This window comes from Pistacia vera, unplaced genomic scaffold (assembly GCF_008641045.1).
Source record: "Pistacia vera cultivar Batoury unplaced genomic scaffold, PisVer_v2 Contig288, whole genome shotgun sequence".
In the NCBI taxonomy this organism is placed as follows: Eukaryota; Viridiplantae; Streptophyta; class Magnoliopsida; order Sapindales; family Anacardiaceae; genus Pistacia; species Pistacia vera.
The window spans coordinates 296,719-323,396 of record NW_022196099.1 but is presented as its reverse complement, the minus strand read 5'-3'; the positions used below and the strand labels follow the sequence as shown (position 1 = coordinate 323,396).

At 38.9% G+C, this 26,678-nt stretch overlaps 1 protein-coding gene and 1 non-coding gene across 2 annotated transcripts; both read left to right on the top strand.

The window, feature by feature from the left end:
* The first annotated feature begins 16,492 nt into the window (after positions 1-16,492).
* On the top strand, positions 16,493-16,581 carry LOC116134453. Its single transcript, XR_004128737.1, has one exon. It is a non-coding gene; the product is annotated as a small nucleolar RNA SNORD96 family (small nucleolar RNA).
* Positions 16,582-19,544: 2,963 nt separating this feature from the next.
* Positions 19,545-23,198, top strand: LOC116134437 (ras-related protein RABE1c). The gene is made up of 9 exons (XM_031420114.1): positions 19,545-19,839; positions 20,001-20,096; positions 20,669-20,741; positions 20,836-20,936; positions 21,995-22,060; positions 22,327-22,424; positions 22,505-22,567; positions 22,649-22,741; positions 22,905-23,198. Exons 2-9 carry the CDS (start codon positions 20,024-20,026, stop codon positions 22,986-22,988), a joined length of 651 nt encoding a protein of 216 aa, XP_031275974.1. The 5' UTR covers positions 19,545-19,839; positions 20,001-20,023; the 3' UTR covers positions 22,989-23,198.
* The last annotated feature ends 3,480 nt before the right edge of the window (positions 23,199-26,678 follow it).

The following is a 26,678-nucleotide window of genomic DNA, read 5'->3' as shown; positions in this document are numbered from 1 at the left end:
GAACTGTGAAGGTTTCGTACCAATACCGACCGAGGAGATGGTGACAGTGAGAGAGGGGACTAAGGAGATGGTGAGTTGCGACTTGCGACGGTGAAACTTGAGAGAGAGGAGATCAGAGATGGCGACGATGGGATGAGAGTTAGAGACTTGAACTGTCGAACAGATCTAAAATTTAGGGATTTCATTTTTTTTTTTTAAACGGGTACCGCGGGCACCCGCGGGTTGACCCGTATAACCCGTTAAATATACGGACCGAGACGGGACGGGTCCAGAAAAACGGGTTCAATACATTAGACCCATACCCTATATTTTTTACCTGGGTATGGGGTCGACCCGCGGGTCTATACCCGTTTTGCCAGGTCTAACTTCAACTAATCTTCAAGACCCTAAAACTATCGATCAGATAATAAGTCTAATAACTATCTCTATTAGAGGTTAGAGGGACTAGAACTTGAAGACCTATAAACTTAGATCTTCCTTTACTATTTTATCACCAGACTTAGTGGTGGTTTAATAAAATCATTTAAAACAAAATGATAACATTAATAAAAAGGGAAGAATGAAAACAAAAAAAAAAAAAAAAACTATTATATATTTATTAATTATATAGTTAGGTGATTATATAAAATCCATTAAACACATTGCCTTTAAAACAATCAAAATATATTGACGATTGTGCCCCAACGACAACGGAAGATAACGGCAACAATATACAATAAAATTGCAAATACCACCGACAGAAAGGATCGATGGCATTGCGTCAACTAATTTGATTCTAGAATATCATAAAGCGACATTGGCCCCAAAAGCGAATTTTCTTTTTCCTTTTTATTTGTTAATATGCTTGATAGTGAAAGAAGATCCAATTTAAAGTTGGAATAATATTTTTGGACATGGAAAGAAGACCCAAACAAAATATCTTAAGATTTGTATTGTTTCTCAAGCTTTTAAGCAAATTCTTGTGGAGTTGCAGTATAGCCCGTCAACTTAAGATTTTATTATTATTTCTGTTTTTTTATATATTTAATCTTAATGGAGAGTCAAATATGCAGTTGTTTCTAGAACAAGACACTACACCTGTACACCATACAAGAAGATAACGTAGCTGCCACTCCAATGCTGCTACGATCGATACTTATAAATAAATGTTAATGCATTTGAGTAAGAGTTACGCCTTTGCACGGTTGCACCACCTATAAGTTTTTATCTAATGGAGCAATCCTACCAAATGCCACACATTATTTTTTTTTTTCTTATTTGTGGGGATAACTGCGCTAGCTACTTGCCATTCCCATAACGTTATCGGATCACCTCGCTCATTTAATTTCATCTCTAACAATTGAGATTAAAAGAGACCCTTAAATAATGTGGTTGTAACAGTCCATTATGATTAGTATTTGATGTTAAATACAAGATTATGATTTTTTTTTTTTTTTTTTTATATAATGATCGGAGGTGTCCAAACCAGTTTACGCGTACTGCAACTAATTCCTTGGGACCTTGGAATTATTGACCCGATAAGAGCTCCAGTGGTTACCCCTATTAGCAACTAAGGAATGACTCGAACTTAAGACCTCTTGAAAAATACACTCAAGAGTTCATATCGAACCACTCAACTATCCATAAGTAGTTCAAGATTATGATTGCTATTTAATGAAAGTGATTCGTATCTTATATTTACTAAAATGAACTATTAGGAACAAATAAGAAATAAACAAATTGGATGGATATATAGTTCAATAAAGCATATACACTTTATTAAGACAATGAGATATGGTAACACAATTTTTTAATTAAAATTTTGAACAACAATAATTGAAACTATTAGCTTAACATTCAAATAGTTGTTTCTTAATTTCATCCAATCATAAATCAACCTTAGTAAGATCAAACTTTATAAAATAGAATCAAAAGAATAATCACATGATTCTAACTTGCGTAATGGATCAAAAGTGACATATAAAGCATGATCCAACTAATAAGTTACGTGTACGTTAAGGCTTTTCCATGCAAGGATTGATGACGACCTTCCCATCTTAATTTGGTCTCTTCTTCTTTCCATTCCAAACCTATGGCATTATAAATTCACATGTTTATAATAAATTGTATGTGCATGTATGTTTTTTATTTTTTATTTTATAATCGAGCGTTTCTGGCCAATTTATATGTTCTTAAATTAATTCTTTGGAGTTTTTGAATTATCGATCCGGTAAGAGTTTCCGTAACTATCTTTATTAATAATCATAAAGATACTTGAATTCAGTACCTCTTGAGTAATAAACCCAAGAATCTATATCGAATCACTCAGTTATCTAAAAATAGTTTATGTGCCTGAATGTTGGAAAATTGAATTGAATATAAAGTAAAGTAAAATAAAAACAATAAGATAGATTCGAATGTTATGAAAAAAAAGTTGAACTTTTAAAGAAAAATTGTTCGAATATTAAAAGTTGAATTTCTAAGTTCTAACTAGAATTGTCTAAAGTTAAAAAATTTTAACGCGTATTGGAATCCATCAATTTTGACTAGTAATAAATGGATTCTTTGAATATTCCAAGTGTGGAAAAAAAAAGACATATGTGCAAGTGGACGGCTATCATTCACACAAAATTTCTCAACTTCATAACGAACATTTTGTTGTCATGTGTTGTGTGTCCGTCAAATATGGGAATTTATCAAGTCTTGTTACGCCACCTGGCATTCAATTGCAAACTATTTCTATGTAAAATTGACTTTGGCCGTGTCCGTCTTTTTCAGCCATCTTGGGGAATTGTCTTCATCAAGAATGTTCCTCGCCTGATGGAATTGAATTTTAATATCAAGTAGTACAAATCTAAAGTGGATTAGGTTTGATATTTAATTTGAATTAAACTTCAATTATTTTGGATTAAATTGATCCGTTTGATACATCCATTTGGATCCTTTTAGCACTCCATAGTTTCCATCATCTCTCAATGCAATGATAAACAAAGACTATGCAAACTGTGGCCTAATCCAAATTCATTTGTTTCATTTAGGCCGAATTGACTTTTGGGTCGACATCATTTAATTTTCTCTTCAAGGTTGTGCACATTCATATCATCAAAAGCCTATCTAAACCTATGAGTTCTAGTTTATTGGTTTCACCTATAAAAGCACTATTTTAAAAACCGGACTAGACCAGCCGGTCGGACCAATTGGACCGGGAACCAGTAGCTTCTCCGATCCGGTTTAGGTCTCACATCTCAGGGAGTTTTTTGAAATATGTTAAAATTATGAGGGTTACTTTGTAATTTTATAGGGGTATTTTGGAGATGTATCAAAAGTTTAGGGATTAACTGGTAATTTTATTGGGGCATTTTTGGAATAAATAAAAATTTTAGGGACCAATTAAACTTTTTTTAGGAGAATTTTTGTAATATATTGAAATTTAAGGGGTTAATATGTGATTTTTAAAAAATAAAATATTGCTGACGTTATCGGTCCAACCGGCCGGTCCAACCAATTGACCTGTGACCCTGACAGCAAAACGGTTTACTCTCCGAGTTTTAAAACAATGTTATAAAGCCATACACTTTCAGATTAACTTTAACCTTGAGATTAAAAAAAAAAAAAAAAGTTTCAGAAAATGTCAGCAACACCCCTCAAGGTATGAGAAATCATCAGTAGCCTCCATTTAGATTTGACGAATTGATCATTTATCTCCACTTGACCATGAAATCTAAAGGTCAAAATCAACATAACGAAGGGTGATAAGTTTATGAAATGCGAGGAAGGGAAGGTAATGAATGATTTATAATACCTTTGGGATTTTACTAAATTTCCCTAAATGTTAAGAGAGGTTAGAGATTATTCAATAAATAAAGAACTGAAAAAAGTTTGTGTGGCTCAGCTGGTAACTGAGTTTCAAGTGAGGCGAACTTTACCCGTAACGTTAAGGGTTCAAACACCATTGGAAGCACTTTGTGGTTAGGGACTTGATCGAGATTAGTCTCATACCTTCGGTTATGGGGAGACCTGAGACCTTCAGAATTAAAAAAAAAAAAAAAAATTAGATAAATGATTACAAAGTATTTTATATAGTTGACAAAATATGTATATTAACATGTTTATATAATATAATTGATATAATCTGAATTAAGCAAAAAAATTCTCCTTTAATCACAACTCTTTTAAATTTTTATGTGATTCAATACCATTACTACAAAAGATATAAAATAAAATTTGTTATGCCTGAAAAATGTAGGGCAGTCAGCCTATAAAAGTTAGAGCATGGGTACACCCGCAGCTTCCTTCTGTCAGAATAGTGGGCGCGCGCCAGGCCAACTTGGAGCTGTGGTGATCCCACGTGTCCAATCCCTGCTCCAAATAGCGCGAATCACTATAGAAGGTGGGCAATGTGACATAAAGAAGGATTTGCACGGATAATCCCACCAACTCACAAATTCAGTGATGATTGCCTTAATCCATTCCACTATAAATTGAGAGCTCCCCTCTCATTCAAGGGATTCGCACATCTTACTTTTGATTAGCTATTTTCTCTGTAATACAAAAGTTCTCTTTCTTGTATCATCAAGTGTAAGTTAGTCAGCTCATGTCACCTGACCTCTATCATTAATAATATAACAGTGGACGTAAGACTTGCTTCCTTAGTATCCGAACCACTTTAAAACGCTTGTCTTATTGCATCTATTCTCTTTATCCTTTATATTCACGTGTATCTTCTGGGTCAGCTCAGCATTTCACACGTGCGTTTAGTTGGTGTAAAAATCAAGCATCAACAGTTTAGCACTAGAAGGAGGGGTGATTTAGTGTTCATCCTTCATCAGGAGAATCTCTAACCCACTGGTCCTACAACAGCAAATGGCCCGCCAACCTAAACCTGAGCAAACCAACCAGGGTGCTAAAGGAACGCCCCAAGTCTAAGGGGGTACCTTTTCCAAAATACCCCCAGTTCCGCAAGGGGCTGCAGGGGATATCCCATCAAGTTCACAACTTGACCCTGCCATTAGAAGTTACCTGGAGAGGTTTGACAGTACTCTCCAAACGGTCAACCGAAGGTTAGATCGTTTGGACCAGAGGGTGCCATCCAAGTCAACTGGGGCGGTACAACTGCCAAAAACGCCTGCAGGTCGCGCGAAAGCGCGACAAAGGGAAATAGCTCATGCCGCGAGCATTGCAGCGCGTAGACGAAAGGGTAAGCAAGTGGCAAAAAAGGGACCTATGGGCTCCAAAGGGCCAACGAACACCGACCGCGTCCCAAGCAGAATACCAGTCTCGTTAAGACTCGGTGAAAGGACGCAACTCGAGCTGTCCCATGCCACGTCGCAAGTACACCCCAGTAAAAGCGTTGGGCGGGGTGATTCTTACCACCGCCAGCGAAACAATCCAAATCATCATCGTGCGGGAGGTTCCCACACTTCACGGGGTGGTTCTTACCACCGCGAAGGTCATGAAAATACCCTGCACCGTTTATCACCATCACACGCTTTTAGCCAGGGAGTGTCGAGGGTGGCCGGGACCGCCGACCGAGGAGAAGAGGAACCCGACCTCCGAACTTACCTCAATTGTAATCGTGAGGGTCGAACTCGCATGGGTGAGAGTAATCCCCAAGTGGTTCCATTGCCACAAATTGAGGAGCTACAGCGAGCTCTAGACCAACTAAAAGCTCAGCAAAATGAGCAAGGGTAGGTCACGTCCGCGTCCCCTTTCTCTCCTGAAGTGCTAGCTGCTCCACTCCCACCAGGATTCAGGATGCCCGACATGCGGGCGTTCGATGGAAATGCTGATCCGCAGGATCATCTATATGAATTCAACGACCTAATGGAGCTTCACCAGGTCTCGGATCTAGCAAAATGTCGTTGTTTAGTAGTGACTTTGACCTCTCATGCCAAACGGTGGCTCAGGTCGCTCCCAACGGGATCAATCAGTTCGTGGCCTCAGATGAGCGCTACGTTCCTAAGGCATTTCCAAGCAAACCAAAAGTTTCCAATGCCTTTAAGCTACCTCAGCAATATAAGGCAAGAAAAGGATGAATCCCTCCAATCCTACATCGACTGCTTCCACAGGGAACTCAACAAGGTGGCTCACACTCCCGAAGAGTCTATTCGGACTCTCATCATAGCGGGAGTTCATCCATAAACCGACCTGTGGAAAGAATTGCAGGCCGAGGACGATGTTTCCTTTACCGGATTCTATAACCTTGCGGAGAAGTACCTCCGGATTGAGAATTCATTGGCGGCACTCCGCCGTCGTGACCCCGGCGCTTCAGGCAGTACGTCTGGTTGGGGGGAAAGCAGAAGAGCTGATCGTGGAAGGGCCGCTGATGATCATCGAAAAGGAAAGAAACCTCGCTATGATCCCAAAAAGTCCTATGCTCCTGTCCCTCGTCGCGATCGCGACAGAGACCAATATACGTCTCTGAATGCATCTATATCGGCTATTCTCGACAAATCCAAAGAAGCAAGCCTGCTCGAAGAGCCTAAGCCCATGAAAACTCCCGCGACAGCCAGAAATAATAAAAAGTACTATCGCTTCCATCGGGATAACGGGCATCACACCGATGAGTGCCGAGCTCTCAAGCAGGCAATCGAAGAGCTCATCAAGAAGGGGCATTTCAAGGAGTATATTGACGATTCTGCTCCTGCGCAAGAGAAAAGTCAGGGGGAGCAGAGAAAGAAGCGTCGTGATCGCTCAGGGTACTGTAGTGTCAACCTGATCTTCAGGGGGCCGCACCTCGCGGGGAACACACGGGGTGCCCAGGAAAGATATGCTCGCGCGGCTCATCACGACCCAATCAGTGTGATGAACACGTCACAGCGACCACAAAAGGTTCGTAAGGAGAAGCCAATTGCTTTCTCAGAAAAGGATGTAGCCCATCTGCATCATCCCCACGACGATGCTCTTGTGATCACACCCCCTCATAGGGCGCCATAATGTTTGCAGGATGCTAGTGGACAACGGGAGTGCTGTGAACGTACTGTTCCAGTCTGCTTTCGAAAGAATGAACCTGGATGAGGCCGACTTGATTTCCGCCTCGATACCTTTATATGGTTTTACAAGGGACCACCTGATCCCCAAAGGAACGATCCAACTTCCAGTCACGCTGGGTGACTATGACGAAGTGACTAAAGTTACTGAATTCCTGATCGTGGATTGCCCATCTGCCTTGAATGGAATCCTGGGGCGACCTCTACTAAAAAGTTTCAAGGCAGTCACTTCTATATATCATCTTAAGATGAAGTTCCCCACCCCGACGGGGATAGGGGAAGTCAGCGGATCGCAGAGCGCATCTCGCGACTGCTACATAAAAGCAGTGCAGATGGCGTGTAAAGGGAAGGGTGTCTTGTAACGCCCCGCTTGAGGTACGTTGTTATTGTTTCCTCTTTTGCCTTTAATCGAGTTGGTTTTTGTTATTATTGTTTGATTGAGTGTTGTGTTGAATGTTTGCCTTGAAAATTGGTTGAAAACAGAAGAAGTTCAGTCTGCCGTGCTTCGCCGGGGCGAAGAATAAGCTTCGCCGCGGCGAAGATGTGTGGAAATCAAGGGAATCTCCCTGGACAGTTTCGCCGCGGCGACAGAGGTTTCTTCGCCGCGGCGACAGGCCGAATAAAAGGTTGATTGAGTTTTAGATATTTTCTTCCTTAAGGACAATTTGACCTTTCTACCCCTAATTAGCAGGAAAAGTGGGGAGTTAATTGTAAGGATATTTCATGGAGAATAGGTTGAGATAGGGGTGAGTTTGTAATGAATCAAAGGATATGGATGGAATTCCCAAAGTAGAACAAGGGCAAAATGGGAATGAGTGTGTTAATATTTCATTAAAAGGAATTAGAATCAAAGAAACCCCTCATTTCTTCTTCTCAAACGTGACTCTTCATTCTTCTCCTCTCAACTTCTCTTTTCTTTTGATCAAGGATTCCCAAGGGATTTTTGAAGGGATTTGGGGTAGAAAAGCAACCTAAGGCTTCCTAAGGTAAGGATTTCTTCTTAAGTTGTGTGATTTGGGAGTTTTAACCCATATTGAAGTTTGAGGGTTTTCATTCTTTTGGTTAAGATTAGAGGAGAAGTCAAGCTAAACAAGTGAAAGGAAGAGTTTGTGAAGTCTCTCCTTAACAAGGTAAGTAAAACCCAACCCAAGTTGAGATTTATGAATTTTCTTGATTAGGGTTTTGATAGAAATGATGTATGTATGTGATGTGCATGTAATATAGCATGTATGAAGGATTAAATAGAGATTTCTATGCTTTGTGATTGTTTATACCTTGCAAATTTGAGAAATGGGTTGTTGGTTTGGCAAGGTAGTTGAGATGGAATTTAAGGGGTATTATGTCTTCCCTTTTTGGAAGTGTTTTCTATGGCAGGTTTTGTGACTTTGTGAAGGGGTTTTTCCCCATTTTGGATGGTTAAGAAAAGTTTTAGAATCATGGCTATGATAGAGTTTTGTAGTGCACATGAGTTGTTTGATGAAATGCCTAATAGAGGTTTGAGTGTGAGAAATGAACCTTAATTCTTGCAACATTGCATGTTGGCATCTCATAAGTGCATTGGTGAAGATGAACCATCCATAGGCACTAGTTGTACATGGAAAAGTGACCTAAGAAAGTGTAAGGAAATGGTTTATGCAATTACCCTATGAGTAGAGAGCTTAGTGGGTAAAATTACTCTAAGGGTAGAGAGCATTGAAAAATGCTACAATAGAATGAATTAGAAGAGTAGTATAGTTGGGATGATGCTTTGTGATCATCACCCGACCGTTATGGGAATCGGATTGATGCTTGGTGATCATCATCCGAATAGCCCTTAGAGTGATGGGTCGATGCTTTGTGATCGTCACCCGATGAGTAGTAGAAATGGGTGGATGCTTTGTGACCGCTACCCGGTTAGTGATAGATAAGTAGGTTGATGCTTTGTGATCATCATCCGACATTTAGTAGAAACGGGTTGATGCTTTGTGACCATCACCCGATAGTGACTAGAGACGGGTAAATGCTTGGTGATCGTTACCCAAAATTCATGAGGAACGGGTAGGCGCTAGGTGATCTCCACCCGATAGTTAGAAAGAACCGAGTGGGGGCTTTGTGATCCTCACTCGGTAGTCACTAAGAACGGGTTGGTACTGTGTGAATTCCACCCGATAGCCATAGAGAGTGAGATGGTGCTGTGTGAACGCCATCCGGCCGTACCTCCGGTAAGATGAGGCCATGATGTTATTAGAAACAGAAATAGAATCAGAGATAGCATAAGGAAAGAATTAAGAGTTATTCATACGGGGACAGACAGATAGAGAGTTTTACTTACTAAGCATTATTTTGTGCTCACCCCGTTATTTTCCTTTGTGGATGCAGGTTCTAGGTGATGTTGCGGTCGGAGGGGCGTCGGCAAGCAATGAGGAATAGCTACACTGTTTCCCCTGTTTTGTCTTTTAAAATACATTTTTTGTAAACAATACTCTTTATGTATAAAAGACACATGAATTGTAATGAAAAGAAAACTTTGGGCCCAACTTTTCTATTGTTATTATGCATGCATTGTACAGTTTTCAGTAGATGTTACATGTCTCGCGTGGCATTCCCTGATAGGTTATGGCGATCAGCCAAATCGAGCCACAACCAGGTCCAGCTGAGGACAATATGGATCCTCAGATTCAGAAAAGCCCTTCCAGCGGGTTGGTTGAGGATTTGTCCGAAGTATCAGTCTACCAGAAGGAGCCAAGCCGAGTATTAAGGATTGGGAGCAATCTCAACCCCCAGCTCGCCTCAGAGCTGATAAGCTTCCTAAAAGAAAATATTGATGTGTTCGCCTGGTCGCACGAAGATATGGTCGAGATCAGCCCGGATATCATCTGCCATGCATTGAACATCGACAGCGAAGCTAAGCCAGTTCGCTAGAAAAGAAGAGCGATGGACCCGGAGCGGTATGCCGCCTTAAAGCTAGAGGTGGATAACCTCCTCCGAAATGGGTCTATCCAAGAAGCACTCTACCCGACCTGAGTTACCAACCCGGTTCTACTAAAGAAGCCCAACGGCAAGTGGCGAACTTGTGTCGACTTCAGTGACCTCAACAAAGCATGCCCAAAAGATAGATTCCCCCTTCCCAGAATAGACCAGCTCGTGGATGCCACCTCGGGGCACGAACTGCTAAGTTTTATGGATGCGTACTCGGGGTATAATCAAATTTCGATGTACGTACTGGATGAAGAGGATACATCTTTTATTACAGACCGGGGACTGTACTGCTATAAAGTTATGTCCTTCGGCCTTAAGAACACTGGCGCGACTTACCAACAATTGGTTAACCGGATGTTCTCTGACCAGATCGGTAAGTCAATAGAGGTCTATGTAGATGACATGCTGGTCAAATCCCATGTCGCTGCAGATCATATAGCGCATCTCACTGAGGTGTTTGATATCCTTCGACTATACAGAATGAAACTGAATCCCGTCAAGTGTTCGTTCGGGGTATCCTCAGGCAAGTTCCTAGGATACATGGTTAACCAACGGGGAATAGAAATCAACCCCGAAAAGATCTAAGCTCTCCTCGATATGGAAAGCCCGACTAACAAAAAACAGGTCATGAGCCTTAATGGGCGAATAGCAGCACTAAGTCGCTTCATATCAAGGTTAACAGATCGCTGTTTGCCATTCTTCAACGTTCTAAAGGCCAATAGGAAGTTCGAGTGGACCCCCAAGTGCGAACAGGCGTTCCAAAGTATAAAAGAATACCTCGGGAAGCCACCTCTCCTGTCCAAGCCTCTTCCGCAGGAGATCCTGCTCCTGTATTTGTTCGTCTCTCAGTTCGCGGTCAGTGCAGCCTTAGTTCAGGAAGAGGAAAAGGTCCAATGGCCAGTGTATTACGTGAGCAAGCATCTGTTGGATGCCGAGATACGGTATCCAAAAATGGAACGATTGGCCTATGCCCTACTGATCGCTTCCAGAAAGCTGCGACCTTACTTCCACGCCCATACAATTAATGTGGTGACTAATTACCCGCTCAGGCAGGTCCTCCAGAAGCCAGAGGCATCGGGTAAATTGCTTAAATGGGCCATAGAATTAAGTCAGTTCGATCTGAAGTACAAGCCAAGATCGACTATCAAAGGGCAAGCTGTTGCTGACTTCATCTCAGAATTCTCCTATCTTCCAAGCGAGTCAGAGCAACAGCCCAGCGAAGTCATCCAGGGAACTGCTCAGAACCTATTGACCTAGCGCCTCTACGTCGATGGGTCATCAAACAAAAAGAGGGCTGGCGCAAGTCTTCTCCTTTTGAGCCCCAAAGGGGCTCGCGTTCACGGTATCCTTCGGTTCAGATTTAAGGCAACCAACCATGAGGCTGAGTACGAAGCCTTGCTCGTCGGATTGCGGTTGGCCAGAGAAATGGGTGCAACCGCGATCAGCATTCACAACGACTCCATGTTGGTCGTCAACCAGATCTTAGGAGAGTACCAAGCCAAGGAAGAAAATATGATCCGCTATTTGAAATAAGCTAAGGTCGCACTCGAGCCGTTCAAGCACTTTGCGATCACCTAAATTCCTAGATATAGCAACTCTGTGGCAGATGCCTTGGCAAAGATAGCCTCATCGTTGGACTCAGAAGCACCGGACAACATTTCTGTTCGATTCATTGAGACCCCCAGTATCAGCCCCACCGAGCAAGCCATGAATGTAACAGAATCAGATTCCTGGATGACTCCCATTTTCCAATACCTCAAGGATGGAACCTTGCCTGACGAAAAAGTCGAGGCAAGGGTTCTGCGAACAAGATCTGCTCGTTATACCCTCATCGGGGACCAGCTGTACAGGCGAGGGTTTAGCGCTTCTCTCCTTCGATGTGTAACCAGCGACGAAGCAGATTACATCATGAGGGAAATACATGAAGGGATCTGCGGTAATCACACAGCCGCACGATCTCTTGCGAACAAGGTTATTCGTCAAGGGTACTATTGGCCTCGAATCTAAGAAGACGCCTACAACTTTGTCAAGAGGTGTGACAAGTGCCAGCGATTCGCGAACATACCGCGAGCTCCTTCCCATGAGCTGATAACAATGACTAGCCCCTGACCATTCTCCATGTGGGGAATCAATCTCATCAGTCCCATGCCAAAAGGTAAAAGGGGAGTCGAATATGCCATAGTCGCAGTAGATTACTTCACCAAATGGGTGGAAGCCGAACCGCTAGCCGCGATCACGACCAGAAAGCTCAAAGACTTCGTTTTTAAGAACATTGTGTGCCGATACGGAATCCCTCATACCCTCATCTCAGATAATGGTAAACAGTTCGACAACGAGGAGTTCAAGCAGTTTTGCGACGAGCTGGGTATCCATAAAAAATTTGCCTCAGTCGCAAGACCGCAAGCAAATGGTCAAGTTGAAGCTGTCAACAAAACCATCAAGTACACCCTGAAAGCCAAACTTGGCGCAGCCAAGGGGAACTGGGCCGACGACCTCCCTGAAGTCCTATGGGCGTACAGGACAACTTCGAGAACCTCTACCTCGGAAATCCCTTTTTCGCTAGCATACGTTTGCGAAGCGATGATCCCTGTGGAGATAGGAACTGGTTCACTTCGGAGGGACTTGTACAATGAGACCGACAACGAAGCGCTTATGAGAGTAAGTCTGGACATTGTTGAAGAACATCGCAACAAGGATTCGCTAAGAATAGCAGCCTATCAGCAACGCGCGAAGAGGTTTTTCGATTCTAAGGTCAGATGAAGAGACTTCCAGGTCGGCGACCTTGTATTGAAGAAAGTTCTTATCGGTACTAGGGAACCAAGTGCGGGAGTGTTGGGACCGAACTGGGAAGGTCCATACCGCATCGACAAAGTGATAAAACCAGGGACTTATCATCTCAAAAGGCTGAATGGTTCCAAAGTACCCCGAGCTTGGAATGCTGAGCATCTTCGACCTTACTATTAGTAATTCCGAACTCAGTTTTCCTTGTAAATTAATTTTTTGATCTTTGTAAGTTGTTTCCTTGTAAAGTGTTATTCTGTTCGCTTGTAACAGTACATATAATCTTGTTCGTATTAGTGTGTAACCTTATTCGCATAGACTAGTTCCAATACTGTGAGCAATTAAAATGTACTCATGTATAATAAAGTGAACAGAAGTTATAAATGCAAAATGTTTCATTAATGCTAATAGTACAGCAAGCAATGATAAGACTAGTGGTCCTAATCTGACTCCTCGATGACCGACCTCATCATCCTAGAGCTGGTCGGTTGGAGGTTTCTTCGAGGCATGTCCCGAACCCTCTATCTGATCGAATTTTTGGGTGGCTGTTGCTGCATCATCCTCTCGCGCCATGGACAAGAGAGTGTCGCGCCAGTCCTCTGGAAGATCAAACATATTGAGGGTCGGATTCTTTGGTCGCAAGGCATAGATAGACTCGATCGCCCATTCGACAGCCTTCTCATCGACCTCCGCTGCTTGCCTCTGCATCTCTTTGGTTAGGGAAGCAACCTTCCCCTGGCTTGCTTAGAGTTCGGCTTCAAGAGTTTGCTTTTGCTTCTCTAAGGCGTCCCTCTCTTGTTCTGCTCGCCATGCCCGCACAGTGGCCGCTTTGAGTTCCTGGTCCTTCTCTCCGACCTCCCTGGAGAGTCTGGCTATGGTCCTTTGAAGATCTTTTATTTCCTCTCCATGCTTCTCGAGCTCAGCCTTTTGGAAGTCCACCGTGCGAAGAGCCGCATCTCTTTCGTTCAGGTATCGGTTCGCCGACTCAGAGGATAGGTTCCTTTCTTCTTCGACGACTTCTAAGCTTCGCTTGAGGTTCGCGTTCTCTTCCTTCAATGCGACCTCTCCCTTCGCAGCTCCAAACCGAACCTTCTCCAAGGACAATTGCATGGTAAGTAGGGCCTTCGAACAAGAAAAAATAGCAAGTTTATCAAAAGAAACTAAGGGAAGTCCTCTCTAAGGGCAGTTCGTTTACCTTGCTTAAGTGCTGAACAGATGTGGACATTAGGTCCACATCGTTGGATCCTGCGGACTGCTCAAATGCTTCCAAGAGTCCGCACTCCAGCAGAGTGTAGACCATCGTCTGCAGGTACTCCAGCAGGTTCCCCAGCGAGTCCAGCACTGGAGTTCCTTTCTTCTCATTATCAGCCGAGGTCGTGTCGTCCGTTGGTTCCTTACCCGACCTCCTCCCGACGTTTGGCTACGACCCCCCAGGTTGATCGCCCTCGGATCCAGTCTCCGACTCTTCGACCTGGATTTGCCTTCTCTTCTTCTTTGCTCGCTGAGCTGTTGTCTTTAGCCTTGGGCGAGTAGTTGATGGCTGGGAAGCCTTCGCTGTTCGGAGTGGTATGTCTTTTGAAGGTTCAGCGGGTCACACCGGGGCACCCGATGTGGCACCTTCAATCGGGGGATCGGCAGGAGCCGCATCGGTCGTCTTGGCGCTCTTTGACCGCGGGAAGTTGAATTGCCTTCGTCGTAGCAGCTCTGGCGCCTTCGGAGGCATGGTCGTTGCGCGCAAGCATTGTTAGCCAAAGTATTCAGTTTACGACTAGAAAAAAGCTACTTAGCGAGACTTACTCAGTGGGGGTTCTAAAGAAGCGCTCGCGTTGAAAAAATCATACTTCCGCAGATTCGCGGTCATCACGAGCTTCTTTGCGTCGCGACTATCCTCGGGTAGGAGGCCGAAGGATATGATCCTATCCAGATCGGAGAGCAGCTTTGTGTCGGCCGTCTTGTTAACTGCCAAAAAAGAAGCAGGACGTTAGAAAGAAAACGCATTTCAAATTTAACGAATTCACCAAAAAAAAAAAAAAAAAAAAAAGCCTACTCGGTTCTTGAAAACAGCAATGGCCGTTGTAATGAAAGAAGAAAAACTTCGTTTCGTAGGCCCCCACATTGTAGGGTAGCTGTGTATCCCCTCGGTAATAGAAGGTTGCCTGGACAAGTAATAGGAATCCTTGTCCTCACTCTTCTTCAAATAATACGAGCAACCCAGCTCCAACGCTGTCAGTTCGCCTAGCCCATTCTCACGACACGCGATGTACATGGCAACAACAATAACATATGCGTTCGGAATGGGCTGCATCGACGTTATCCCGAAGTGGTCAAAGACTGACCTGACAAAAGGGTGGAATGGGATCAACCCGCCACCCTTGATGATCTCTTCAGAGATCGCGGCTAACCCATGAGATGGGTATCGCGACGAGTGGGCCACATCGAGAAAAACATCCTCGTCGATGCCATATTGTTTTATCACCCTCTTGAGCTCTTCCCCGGTGAGTACCGAGTAGACCTCAGGGGTGATACTCAGAGCACCCTGCGGGGGCTAACCGGTTCCTTCCTTGGATATGGTCGTTGAGGGATCTATTTTGCTGGTTTGCAAAAGCGACAAGCAGGAGGGTCATTTGGCCATCGTACATTACTCCGTACGATGACGTGGAAGAAAAAACTCCCTAAAACCTAAAGAAAAACCCTAACAGCATGATTCGAGCCGCCATTCATGGCTCGAACCCGACATGGGCGTCTCGTCTCCAAAGAGTTATCAGAAGACTGATGCCATTTAACCATGGAAAATAAGAAAACAAAAACGGAGAAAGGTTCATACCTCTCGGAGTACGAAAATGGCTTCTGCTTCGAATATCGGAAGAACGCTGGTTTGAAAAGCAAAGACTCCAAGCTTGCGAAAATCTGTGTCTCCCTACGGAAAAGACGAGTGTGGTGACATTGCCTGAGATTTGAGTTTTTATAGCGCTTGAAACGACGTTTGGGCGGTAAAATTTCTCATTGTTGATTACGACCACGTGTCGCAAATCAGTAAGAAAGGGTGAACCTCACGACTGAAGAAAATCAAATCTTCATCTTTTCCATTGAAAAGCTCAAGCGACGGCACTCTTTCCCTCACAGCATTAATTAGGGGTGTTCAAAAGAACCGTTCGGAACCGGAACCGTTGGGTACCCGGTGTTTGGTTCCGGTTCCTACCCAGAACCGATCGTCAACGGGTAGGTTCCGGTTCCAAAAATCTGGAACCGTACTGTATGGTTCCGGTTCCGGTTCCTAGAATCAGGAACCGGAACCGGAACCGAGAACTAGGAACCGGAACCGGAACCGAGAACCGGGACTGAAATGAAATGTTATTAAAGAATGGGGGGGTTATTGTAATTTACCTGCCACATATAAATACTTTAGATTAGGGCAAAAAAAACTCATCTTCTTTCTTCCCTTCTCACGCTCTTCATCTGCTCCTGCCTCCTGCTACTCTCTGTCCATTCACTTCAAATTAAGGTAAAATTTCAGCTTTTTTTCCTTGCAAAATAGTTCATTTTCTTTCTTCCCTTCTCACAATTTTCGTCTACTCTTGCTCTCTGTCCACTCAGTTCAGATTAAGGCAAAAACTTCAGCATTTTTTCCTTTAATTTGCTTGGGTTTTGAAATCGTGATTCTTGGAATCTAGAAGAAGACACTAAAGCACTCCAATTTCTTAAGGTAATTTCCATTTCTTTCTTTTTTATTTATTTTTGAATCTGCATTTCTGCATCTGTTTCAGTCTTTTGGTGTTGAGAAATGTGGCCTAGGAGGATATCATTCACAAAAATACCATCTTTCGGGACTGAGTGGCTTCTTAAGCCTTGCTGACATTCTGCATTTCTGAAGTTCTAATGTTATTTATTTAACATTCTGCAATTCTGCATTAATCAGATGCCTGCCGAATACCATCAAAATATTTTGCTTTTATTGCTTTTAATTCTTGAATGTATTTTTATAAATCTCAAGCATTGACAGTGAAGTAATACTCATCCTTGATCTGGCTGTGCAATTTGATTGCCGTATAAATATCTTGGACATCTTATTTTAAAGGGGAAGCAAGTTCATTTTGTGGTTTTTATATGACCTTTTGGACCCTAGTAATTAGTAATTGTATTAACAACATTTCGAATTTGCATCTGGTATGACCGTATGAGTATTGTCAACTAACATATATTTTAATTGTCAACTAACATATATTTTAAACTTACTCTCTCCTTCATGCTTTCTCCGAATCTGTTTTTTTCTAGGAATTTAGAATATTTAGGACCTTTCTTCTAAATGTATTGAGTATTGTCAACTAACAGGTTGTTGAATTTCATGTTTCTCCGAATCTGGTATGATTATTGTCAACTAACAGGTTGTTGAATTTCATGTTTGTTTTTATGTGTTTTTTTTTTTTTTTTTAATATGTTCCTTCTTGCATTTGCTCAACTTGTTTACCTCCTTAATTGTTTTTAGGTTTGTTGTTTTGAACTAGCCTTGAAGTTTGTAATGTCTAAAATTGGGGAATTTTTGTGATTTTTCTTTTGTCGATGTATGATAAGATATTGAGAATGTACATTGAAGCCTTATCATCAATTTTATCAAATGATCAATTAGAATGTCAGAATTTTAAGGTGTTTGTTTTTCTAAGGTGGGTTGGTTCAATTAAGGTATTGGTGGGGTGCATTCATGTCTACAATTCTTGAGTTTAAAATGATGGTGACTATAGGTTTAAAGATTCAATGAAGTCGAAGAAAATGAGTGCTAAACATTAAATCAGATTTTTATTTATTATGGCATAATATCACATAAACAATATGTTTATTACCATTATATGTATTTTAAATTCTTTTGAAGTTGAACTTGGTAAATTTTGTGCACAAGTTGGTTGAGATATGCATATACCCAAACACTTTTGAGGATTACTTGATGATGCAGAAAGTTATAACTCAGGTAACAAAATAATATCAATCTTTTATATTCGTATTTAGTTAATTTATTCCCAAATTATTTTGTTCAATATTTTGAACTTACTAATTAATTTTCTTGTACTTGTTTTGTAGAAATTAATGCACTGAGCGAGCAATTCAGAGCATGGAGCATGAGATATTTTAGTTTTTCATATTTGGATGTTGTTAATTGTTATGTTCTAATTTTATATGTTCTTATTTCATCGTTTTAGTTTTGGAGTTTATAATTTTGAATTTGTGATTTTCAATGGATTATTGTAATATTTTAATTTTGAATTTGTGATTTTCAATAGATTATTTTAATTTTGGAGTTTGAAATATGAAGTTTACAATTTTAATTTTGTTAATAAGTGTCAAGTGGGGGGTATTTGTAAGTTTTTAAGAGTTTTTTTGTCATTTAAAAAACTTTGGGGGGGATAATTAATTTTACAGGGTACCCAGAACCGGAACCGGAACCGTCGGTTCCGGTTCCGGTTCCAAAATTCAAAGAACCGGAACCGTCGGTTCCGGTTCCGGTTCCAAAAGTTAAGGAACCGTCGGTTCCGGTTCCGGTTCCGGTTCCTTCCAAAAGTGTAGGGTACCCGGAACCGAACACCCCTAGCATTAATTGTGCTCCAATTTGCATTTAATGCTCTGATATGGTTTTTCGTTTCAGCATGTAACGCATTTAATGTTCTAAAAAATGGAACCGTGTCAGCACGCAATGCATTTAATGCGCCTGGTTGGCACTTACCGCGCACAAGACACGTCTGCCAGTGTGGACTGCTTCATTAAATGCACTCGTGCTAAGAGTACAACAGATAAAGCCTGGCAAAGTCAGGTCGCTTGTCCTTAACAAGCAATGACCCTGCGAGGTCGTGTTCGCAAAATAGCGCTACTCCGACCTGTTTTTAAACAGGTCGGGATCACCATAATTTCACAAAAGCATCCAGCCATGGCATGACTTATAGTTTCCAAGGCTTGATCCTCAAACCTTAAAAACTAGGGGACTTCTGTTATGTCTGAAAAATGTAGGGCTGACGTAAGGTCCAGTCAGCCTATAAAAAGTCAGAGCATGGGTACACCTGCAGCCTCCTTCTGTCAGAATAGTGGGCGCGCGCCAGGCCAGCCAGGAGCTGTGGTGATCCCACGTGTCCAATCCCTGCTCCAAATAGCGCGAATCACTATAGAAGGTGGGCAATGTGACATAAAGAAGGATTTGCATGGATAATCCCACCAACTCACAGATTCAGTGATGATTGCCTTAATCCATTCCACTATAAATTGAGAGCTCCCTTCTCATTCAAGGGATTCGCACATCTTACTCTTGAGTCTTGATTAGCTATTTTCTCTGTAATACAAAAGTTCTCTTTCTTGTATCATCAAGTGTAAGTCAGTCAACTCATGCGACCTGATCTCTATCATTAATAATATAATAGTAGACGTAGGACTTGCTTCCTTAGCATCCGAACCACTTTAAAACGCTTGTCTTATTGCATTTATTCTCTTTATCCTTTATATTCACGTATGTCTTCTGGGCCAACTCAGCATTTCACACATGTATTTAGTTGGTGTAAAAATCACGCATCAACAAAATTATATATTATTATTTTTGGTTCAGTTCAAGTTTATATTTTCAAATTAAAAAATCATGGGTTAATTATTTAAAACTATCAACAACTGTTTTAAAACACAAATGTATGTCGGTTAACGAAAAGAAACGTTTCCTTGGAAATATGATCGTAAAGGTATCTTAAGTGGCCTCGTTCATAGCTTGCTGTGTCCTCGCTGTTAGATGCCCAAACCCAACGAAATAATGTACCATCCCATTCCCATGACATATTTATACCAAGAAGGAGAAGGTGATATCACCACGGAGAATAAACCAAACGATGTCGTGTTAAAAAGGAGCTTTAAAAATCAAGACGCCCTCGTTTCATTTCACCCTGTCAGTGGATTGACGAATTGAACATCAGTCGTCCGATCAATGCAGATCCATAAACATAAATCATCCAACGGTTGGAGGTGAATCCCCTGTAAGATATTTGTGGAATTAGCCCCTTTCCATTTAAATTTTTTTCAACGGCCGACCAGTGCTGACGTATCAGAGGCGCTTCCCTCCCTTCTCATTTCTCTCATCTCCTTTAATCATAATTTACGCTTCTCTCCTGATCTGGTATTTCTTTTCTTTATCTGCAATTCATCTTTTTATTTGTTTTATTTTATTATTTTTGTAAAAAAAATGTAAATTCTAGCTTTTTTGATGCTTTATTTTCGTAGAGGCATTTTCGTTAGGGTTATAATTCATTAATATATTTATCCATTTATTTATTTTAGCTTGTGAGAGATTTTTAATTTCCATGGCTGCTCCACCTGCAAGAGCCCGAGCTGATTACGATTACCTCATAAAGCTCCTCCTGATCGGCGATAGCGGTATGATTTTACATTTCTGCTACTATTTCATCGTTCATTTTCGTGTTTTGAAATGTGATCTCGCTGTATTATTTGTTAGAAATTTTAAATAAAAAATAGTGATACTTTAGTTCTTAAAGTTCTATTTTCAAATCTGAGATTTCTTAGTATTAGATTTGTCAACCTATTATACAGGTTGAAAAATGTTGTACGATTAAACTAGATCTCGATTAATGCATTGTAGATAGAATTCAATTTAGCTTTAATTTGAGATAATGGCATTTGTTTGACCTAGTACATTTATCGAAAGCTGAGTTTACAATTGATTTTGGCATTTGTTTTTTGATTATCATCTCGTTGCATTAGTCGCTTTCTTTTGTTTTATTTTTCTTCTTGTTTTGTCATATTCTTGGACTTAACTCTGTTTGGTACTGGTTTACTCTTTATTGCAGCTTTCAACTGCATTGCTTGTAATTTAAAATTGATAGTGTGAGCATTAAATGTGTCATTTAACTTTTACGTTTTTTTTTTTTTTTTGGAAGTTTGGACAAGGAATTGATTGTTTATCCTTTTTGTGTTATGGGACTTGGCAGGTGTTGGTAAGAGTTGCCTCCTTTTGCGTTTCTCTGATGGATCCTTTACTACTAGTTTTATTACAACAATTGGGTAGGTGTTTTATAAACTCATATCAATGTGGATTCTTTTTAAATTTATTGGGCAAGCTTCTAGTGATCTCACCTGGTTGCATTTTCTTTGACAGAATTGACTTCAAGATAAGGACAATAGAGCTTGATGGAAAGCGAATTAAACTGCAAATTTGGGATACTGCTGGTCAAGAGCGGTTTCGAACAATTACTACAGGTCAGTGTTGTGTGTCAATAGTGTCGCTGAGAGAAGTAGAAAATAAAATGGGATATGTTTTGTTGAAATTTATTTTTTGTCCATCTTAGGCATAAACTAGATAATGAATTTGATGTTGTATTTGCCTGACACAATGTGTTTTCCAAATGTACTTGTAAAAGTTTGTATGATATTAGATGAGAATTCTATTTTTAAACTGTTGAATTGAATGAAGAGAGTTTATTTCTCTGTACATGCATGAAATGACGAATTTGCTTGTTTCCATGTCTAATGAAACAACATATCCTTTCTAAGAGATATTCCATTTTGTATTTTGATATATCTTGCTAGAAGTTCATAATTTGAATTTCCTCTAAGAATATTAGACGGAGGGCTTAAACTGTCCTTGGTGTTACCTGTGTCATGAACTGGAAGAGAAAGACTCACTGTGTTATCTAGATATGATGTCAACTAACTTGAGCCTTTTACATTGGAAGGATATAAAATGGTAAACGAAGATGATGTTGAAAATATATAGATGAGGCTGAGTCATTGGATATGTTTATTTTTTTATTAAAATATTTCTCACTAACACTTGGATAAACTTGCTGATAAGGCTTGTATTACAAACATAATAGAATGTCTTTTGCAGCTTTAGTGTTTTTGGCATATTACCAATTTATTTATATATGTTTTCACTGGTCTTTAGGTGTTGATTTTTAAGGCTTAATGTGTTCTATTTTAATGAATATATTTTTTTTTACTACATACATTCATTTTATTTTTTATGTACGTTTAAACTTGTTGCTGTACGGCAACCCTTAATGGTTATTGGGGTTAGGATTTTTTATTGGATTTTAGGTTTCTTTAATCAGAGCCATCTGAGTCTGCAGCTTTTGATGAGCTGCTGACCCTCTGCAAGTTAATAGATTTATTTTTCTTCTAAAAATGTCCTGGAAATTTAGCTCTTTTTCTTTCTCTCTCGTCTATCATAAACTAGATGTCACTGTTGATTTTTTTCCATCCTTGTTTTTAGGATCAAACTTACATGCATAATTTTAATTTTTGTGTTTCTGCAGCTTATTATCGTGGAGCCATGGGAATTTTGCTGGTTTATGATGTCACTGATGAATCATCTTTCAACAGTAATTGCATCCTTCTTTTTACCATCAGAAGTTTAGATTTCTGTGCTTAGGTTTGATCATTCTTCTTTATTGTTTGGATGTCTGGATCTGACTGCTGTAGTTTTGATCAAAATTCTTACATGGTAATGGGACTCAGGATGATGCAAATGTAACACTTGCAGTGTGAAAGTCTTTCTTTTGTTGTCTGGAGATTCTCATTTATAGATGGTGTCATTCCTTCTCTTTTCTGGGCCAGTTTCTGTAAACTGATTTCTTCTCATGATTAGACATCAGGAATTGGATCCGTAACATCGAACAGCATGCTTCTGACAATGTGAACAAGATTCTGGTGGGTAACAAGGCTGACATGGATGAAAGCAAAAGGGTATGTTCTCTCTCTCTCTCTTCTTGTGCATTTGTGTGTGGTAATCTTTGTTGTGAAGTTAACAAGGAACAATTTTCCAGGCTGTCCCCACCTCAAAGGGCCAAGCTCTTGCTGACGAATACGGCATCAAGTTCTTTGAGACTGTATGTAATTTTCCTTGCTGATTCCCGAAATGGTCATGTAAAAGTTCATTGTTTGCTGAAGAAGGTGTCTTTATTATACAGAGTGCAAAGACCAACTTGAACGTGGAGGAGGTTTTCTTTTCAATAGCAAGGGACATTAAGCAAAGGCTTGCAGATACTGACTCAAAGGCTGAGGTATGCTAATTTCTTTTTTGTTTTTTTCGTAAAGAAAATATTTAACTTAGAAGGCTACCATTGTTGTTAGATATTTGTAATTCACTGTGGTTTCTACTGGTTGTGTTTCTTCTTATGAGTGTATCTTGTCATGTATTGATGATCCGTTTATTGGATTTTGCAGCCTCAGACAATCAAAATTAACCAACCAGATCAAGCAGGTGGGGCTGCTCAAGCTTCCCAAAAATCAGCTTGCTGCGGTTCTTAAGCAAGCAAAATCTGGAATCTGTGCCGTTGAGATCACATGGGTACATTGTCGAATCAACCATTTTGGTTGGGACAACTGATTTTGTTACAAATATATCATTGGTGCTTGTATTGTTCTATCATTATTTTACACCTACACGTTTGCATGTGAATGATAGATCATCTGTGTTTTGCGTAATTAATTATATTATATTAGTTTCTTTTTTCTTTTTCTTGTGCTTGAAAAACCATGTAATTCCACTTCAATTGCTTTTTTTGACATTATTTTGAGAAGAAGCCATATATTTCTCTCATATGAGCTATTATTATGCTCTTGGCGATATTTGATGATTGAAAAACCTTCCTTGAACGTCAGGTAATTAGGTTTTGATGAAGTGGGTTTGGAATGGAACAGTTTTGTGTCATCTTAGGCACTTTGCATAAAGTGGCTGGGACTATCGTTCCCACTACAACAAATTATGCATATCAGGAAAAGAAGAGAAGTGAGGGGAAAAATAATATATCAATTCGGGGTGGAGTTGGTAAAAGTGTTGAATAAATGTATCGATGGGAATCGAGGAGGATATGGTGCTTAATTGTGTACTCGTTTTCTTGTAGGTGATATGAGATTACAATTTACAAGTATATGCCTCCTTAAAAAGGAAGAAGTTTATTCTCATCCTTGGAATAATTTGGAAACTCTGCATCTTTAGTTCAGTTTTAACCTGACTTTGACATTGTGTCTAAATCAAATTATGCTACTAGTTACACTTATTATTATGCACCGTACCACATGTATATTTATTTTTATGATTTGATTTTGCAAATAAAAAGTTTTAATAAAATATAGTAAAACCTCTCTATAGTCATAATGTTGAGACTAACTAATTTTATTACTATAAAGAGGTTATAACTTAATGGAGGTGTAGTTACAAAAATTATAGTTTTGATTTCTTATTTTATAATTCATGTTTTAGTAATACAGTATCAAGATTTTAATTCATATTTTAGTAATATTAGGATTTCAATACAACGTTTCAATTACCTATTTTTGAAGCAGATAAAAGATCGTTTCTTAGAACCAGCAAAAATAAGTGTCATTGATGGAACTGCAAATACAGTTGATGCATGGTCAATTGATGTGAAGCTACAGACAATTGTCAATAGTTTTAAGCGCTGCAAAATTAGGACTACTATTGTTAATGAATTATAAGTTACAAATGAAGTGGATGAGGAGAATAAAAGAGTCACTATAGAATTTAGTGATGATAAATTCATTACACTAATCGAATGGATATTAATGTCTTCTTCGATTATCCAAATGAGCAATAAATTGTATATATTTTAACCAAAGGAGAAATCATTATTGCAATTAAACAATAAGAGAAATGAAATAATCATAATGATAATAGTACGGAAATACAAAAAGTTTTGTGTCATGAAGCTCTAAACATGCTTGAGAAACTAAAAATATTTTAGTTTCAACAAGAAGGTATCCATGCTAACGAGCTATTACGTACTCGTAAGCTAAAAGATGTGATAATAACTCTAAAACACAAATCATTGTCCCAAATAATTTTAAATAAATATTTTATTTAATTTTAAACCTTTAATTTTACATAACATATATTTTTTTGTAATATACAAATAATTATTACTATGTAAAGACAACTTTCCTTAAGTCGGGAATTAGAAAAATTATAACTTATTACAATGTAGAGTTTATTCTTATTTATAACTATCCTAAATTGGGACGAGCTATTACGTACTCGTAAGCTAAAAGATGTGATAACAACTCTAAAACACAAATCATTGTCTCAAACAATTTTAAATAAATATTTTATTTAATTTTAAACCTTTAATTTTACATAATATTTTTTTTTTTTGTAATATACAGATAATTATTACTATGTAAAGGCAACTTTCCTTAAGCCGAGAATTAGAAAAATTATAACTTATTACAATGTAGAGTTTATTCTTATTTATAACTATCCTAAATTGGGACTAGAATTTTTTATGACTATATAGAGTTTATTCCTATATAAAGTATCACTATAAAAAAGTTTTACGGTAGTTATTTGACAAATATGCATGTGACATTATTTAAATATTATTTTAATTTTAAAAGCTTGACAATGTAGTTATAGGGAAATTCCAAGTCTTAAGAAAAAGGAAACTGTAAACTTATTTAATTCAAAACTAAAAACGTAATAATATTTTAAATTCAAGACATATTATCAAGCACTAAAACTGTGAAAGTGAAAACTTAGATAATATTATTGGTCTCTACAAAGAAAGGAAAAATATAGATTATTTAAAGCTGAATATAAAATAAGAATAATTTTGACTATAACAACAATCATTATTAAATTTAAATTAAAAAAAAATAAACCCTTTTGAATATCTTAATGGCTAAAATTGGAAAAACAAAACCGACCCTTCACATTAAACGCCCCCTCTTTTCCATCTCCAGAATTAAGTATTGGGTGTAGTTCCTTCCTTTTGAGAAAGCACTACTTCTTTGAATCTGACTGTATTATCATCTTCACCATCACAGAAACACTTTTTTTGATTGGGTAGGGACATTCAAAGATCACACGTAAGAGAGATCTAAAAATGAAGATTGAAATTGCCGGTGCTGCAACTTCATAAAAGCATAAAACTACAAATTATGATAAGTGTAAGCCATCAACTAGTGGGATTTTAGTGCTCAATCAGATTGTGGCTTTGACCAGAGACTGAACTTTGGGAGATATACAGGAATATTTTCTTTTCTCTGTTTTGGCCAATGCAAATTGTTATTACTTGAAAAAGATTGAACATCGCCTTTAATAATGCAAATTGTTTTTCGACACAGAGGTGTAAAGGAAATGTACCGACTGCTATGCACGGTAGCAGACCCGAGATTTTTTCTAAGGGTCCTCTGCGGTTTTGTTATTGTTTGTCAATCAACTAGTAAAAACTTTTAAAAAACCATCAAATTTGAAGTAAATGAGATAATACAATATTAAGAAGCTGAAAAGAAAGAATGCAATAACAAATACTTGAATAAATCTATAAGAAGCAAAACTTTGAACAAATATGTTGAAAATAACATCTAATTCATAAGGAAATAAATGAAAATTTTTATTTAGAAAAACATCTTCAATGGAAAAATGAGTTAACTTACATGCACTTTAAAAATAATTGAATAGTAAATAATTCACTAACTTAGATTGTCAAGTTCAATAAATAATTTAAATTGAATTATAATTTTTTTTAATTGTGTCACGTCATTGTCATTAATTAGAGGATCTTTTTGTGAAAAAAGAATAATACAATCATTCAAAATTTATTAAAATCAAGGAAAGATAATAATAATTATTAAATAGATTATTAGTTTATTATTATATAAATTATAAATTTTTATTTTTATTAAAAAAGGGTGTAAATTACCACATGAAATCTTATATTGGTGGAGAGAATTGATATCTGTTAAGTAGGTAGAAGGATGAAAGATAAAAATATAAGTACAAATAAAATGATAATAAGACCACGTCATGTAATTAAAAATCATAATTAATAGTGATTTTTATGATATATTATATGAATTAAATTAGGGGAAAGGGGGAGAATAAAAATGTCAAATTAATAAAGACAGGCATATTCCCAAAGATAAAAAGAAAATCTAAAGAAGACTTTTTCATAGTTTTTTTTTTTTAATTTAAGGATA

What these genes read in the sequence shown, in the direction of transcription:
- LOC116134437 (XM_031420114.1), top strand. Translation starts at nt 20,024, where the DNA reads ATGGCTGCTCCACCTGCAAGAGCCCGAGCTGATTACGATTACCTCATA. An exon ending in AGTTTTATTACAACAATTGG is followed by an intron (nt 20,742 to 20,835) that starts GTAGGTGTTTTA and finishes TTTCTTTGACAG; the next exon opens with AATTGACTTCAAGATAAGGA. An exon ending in GCATCAAGTTCTTTGAGACT is followed by an intron (nt 22,568 to 22,648) that starts GTATGTAATTTT and finishes TTTATTATACAG; the next exon opens with AGTGCAAAGACCAACTTGAA.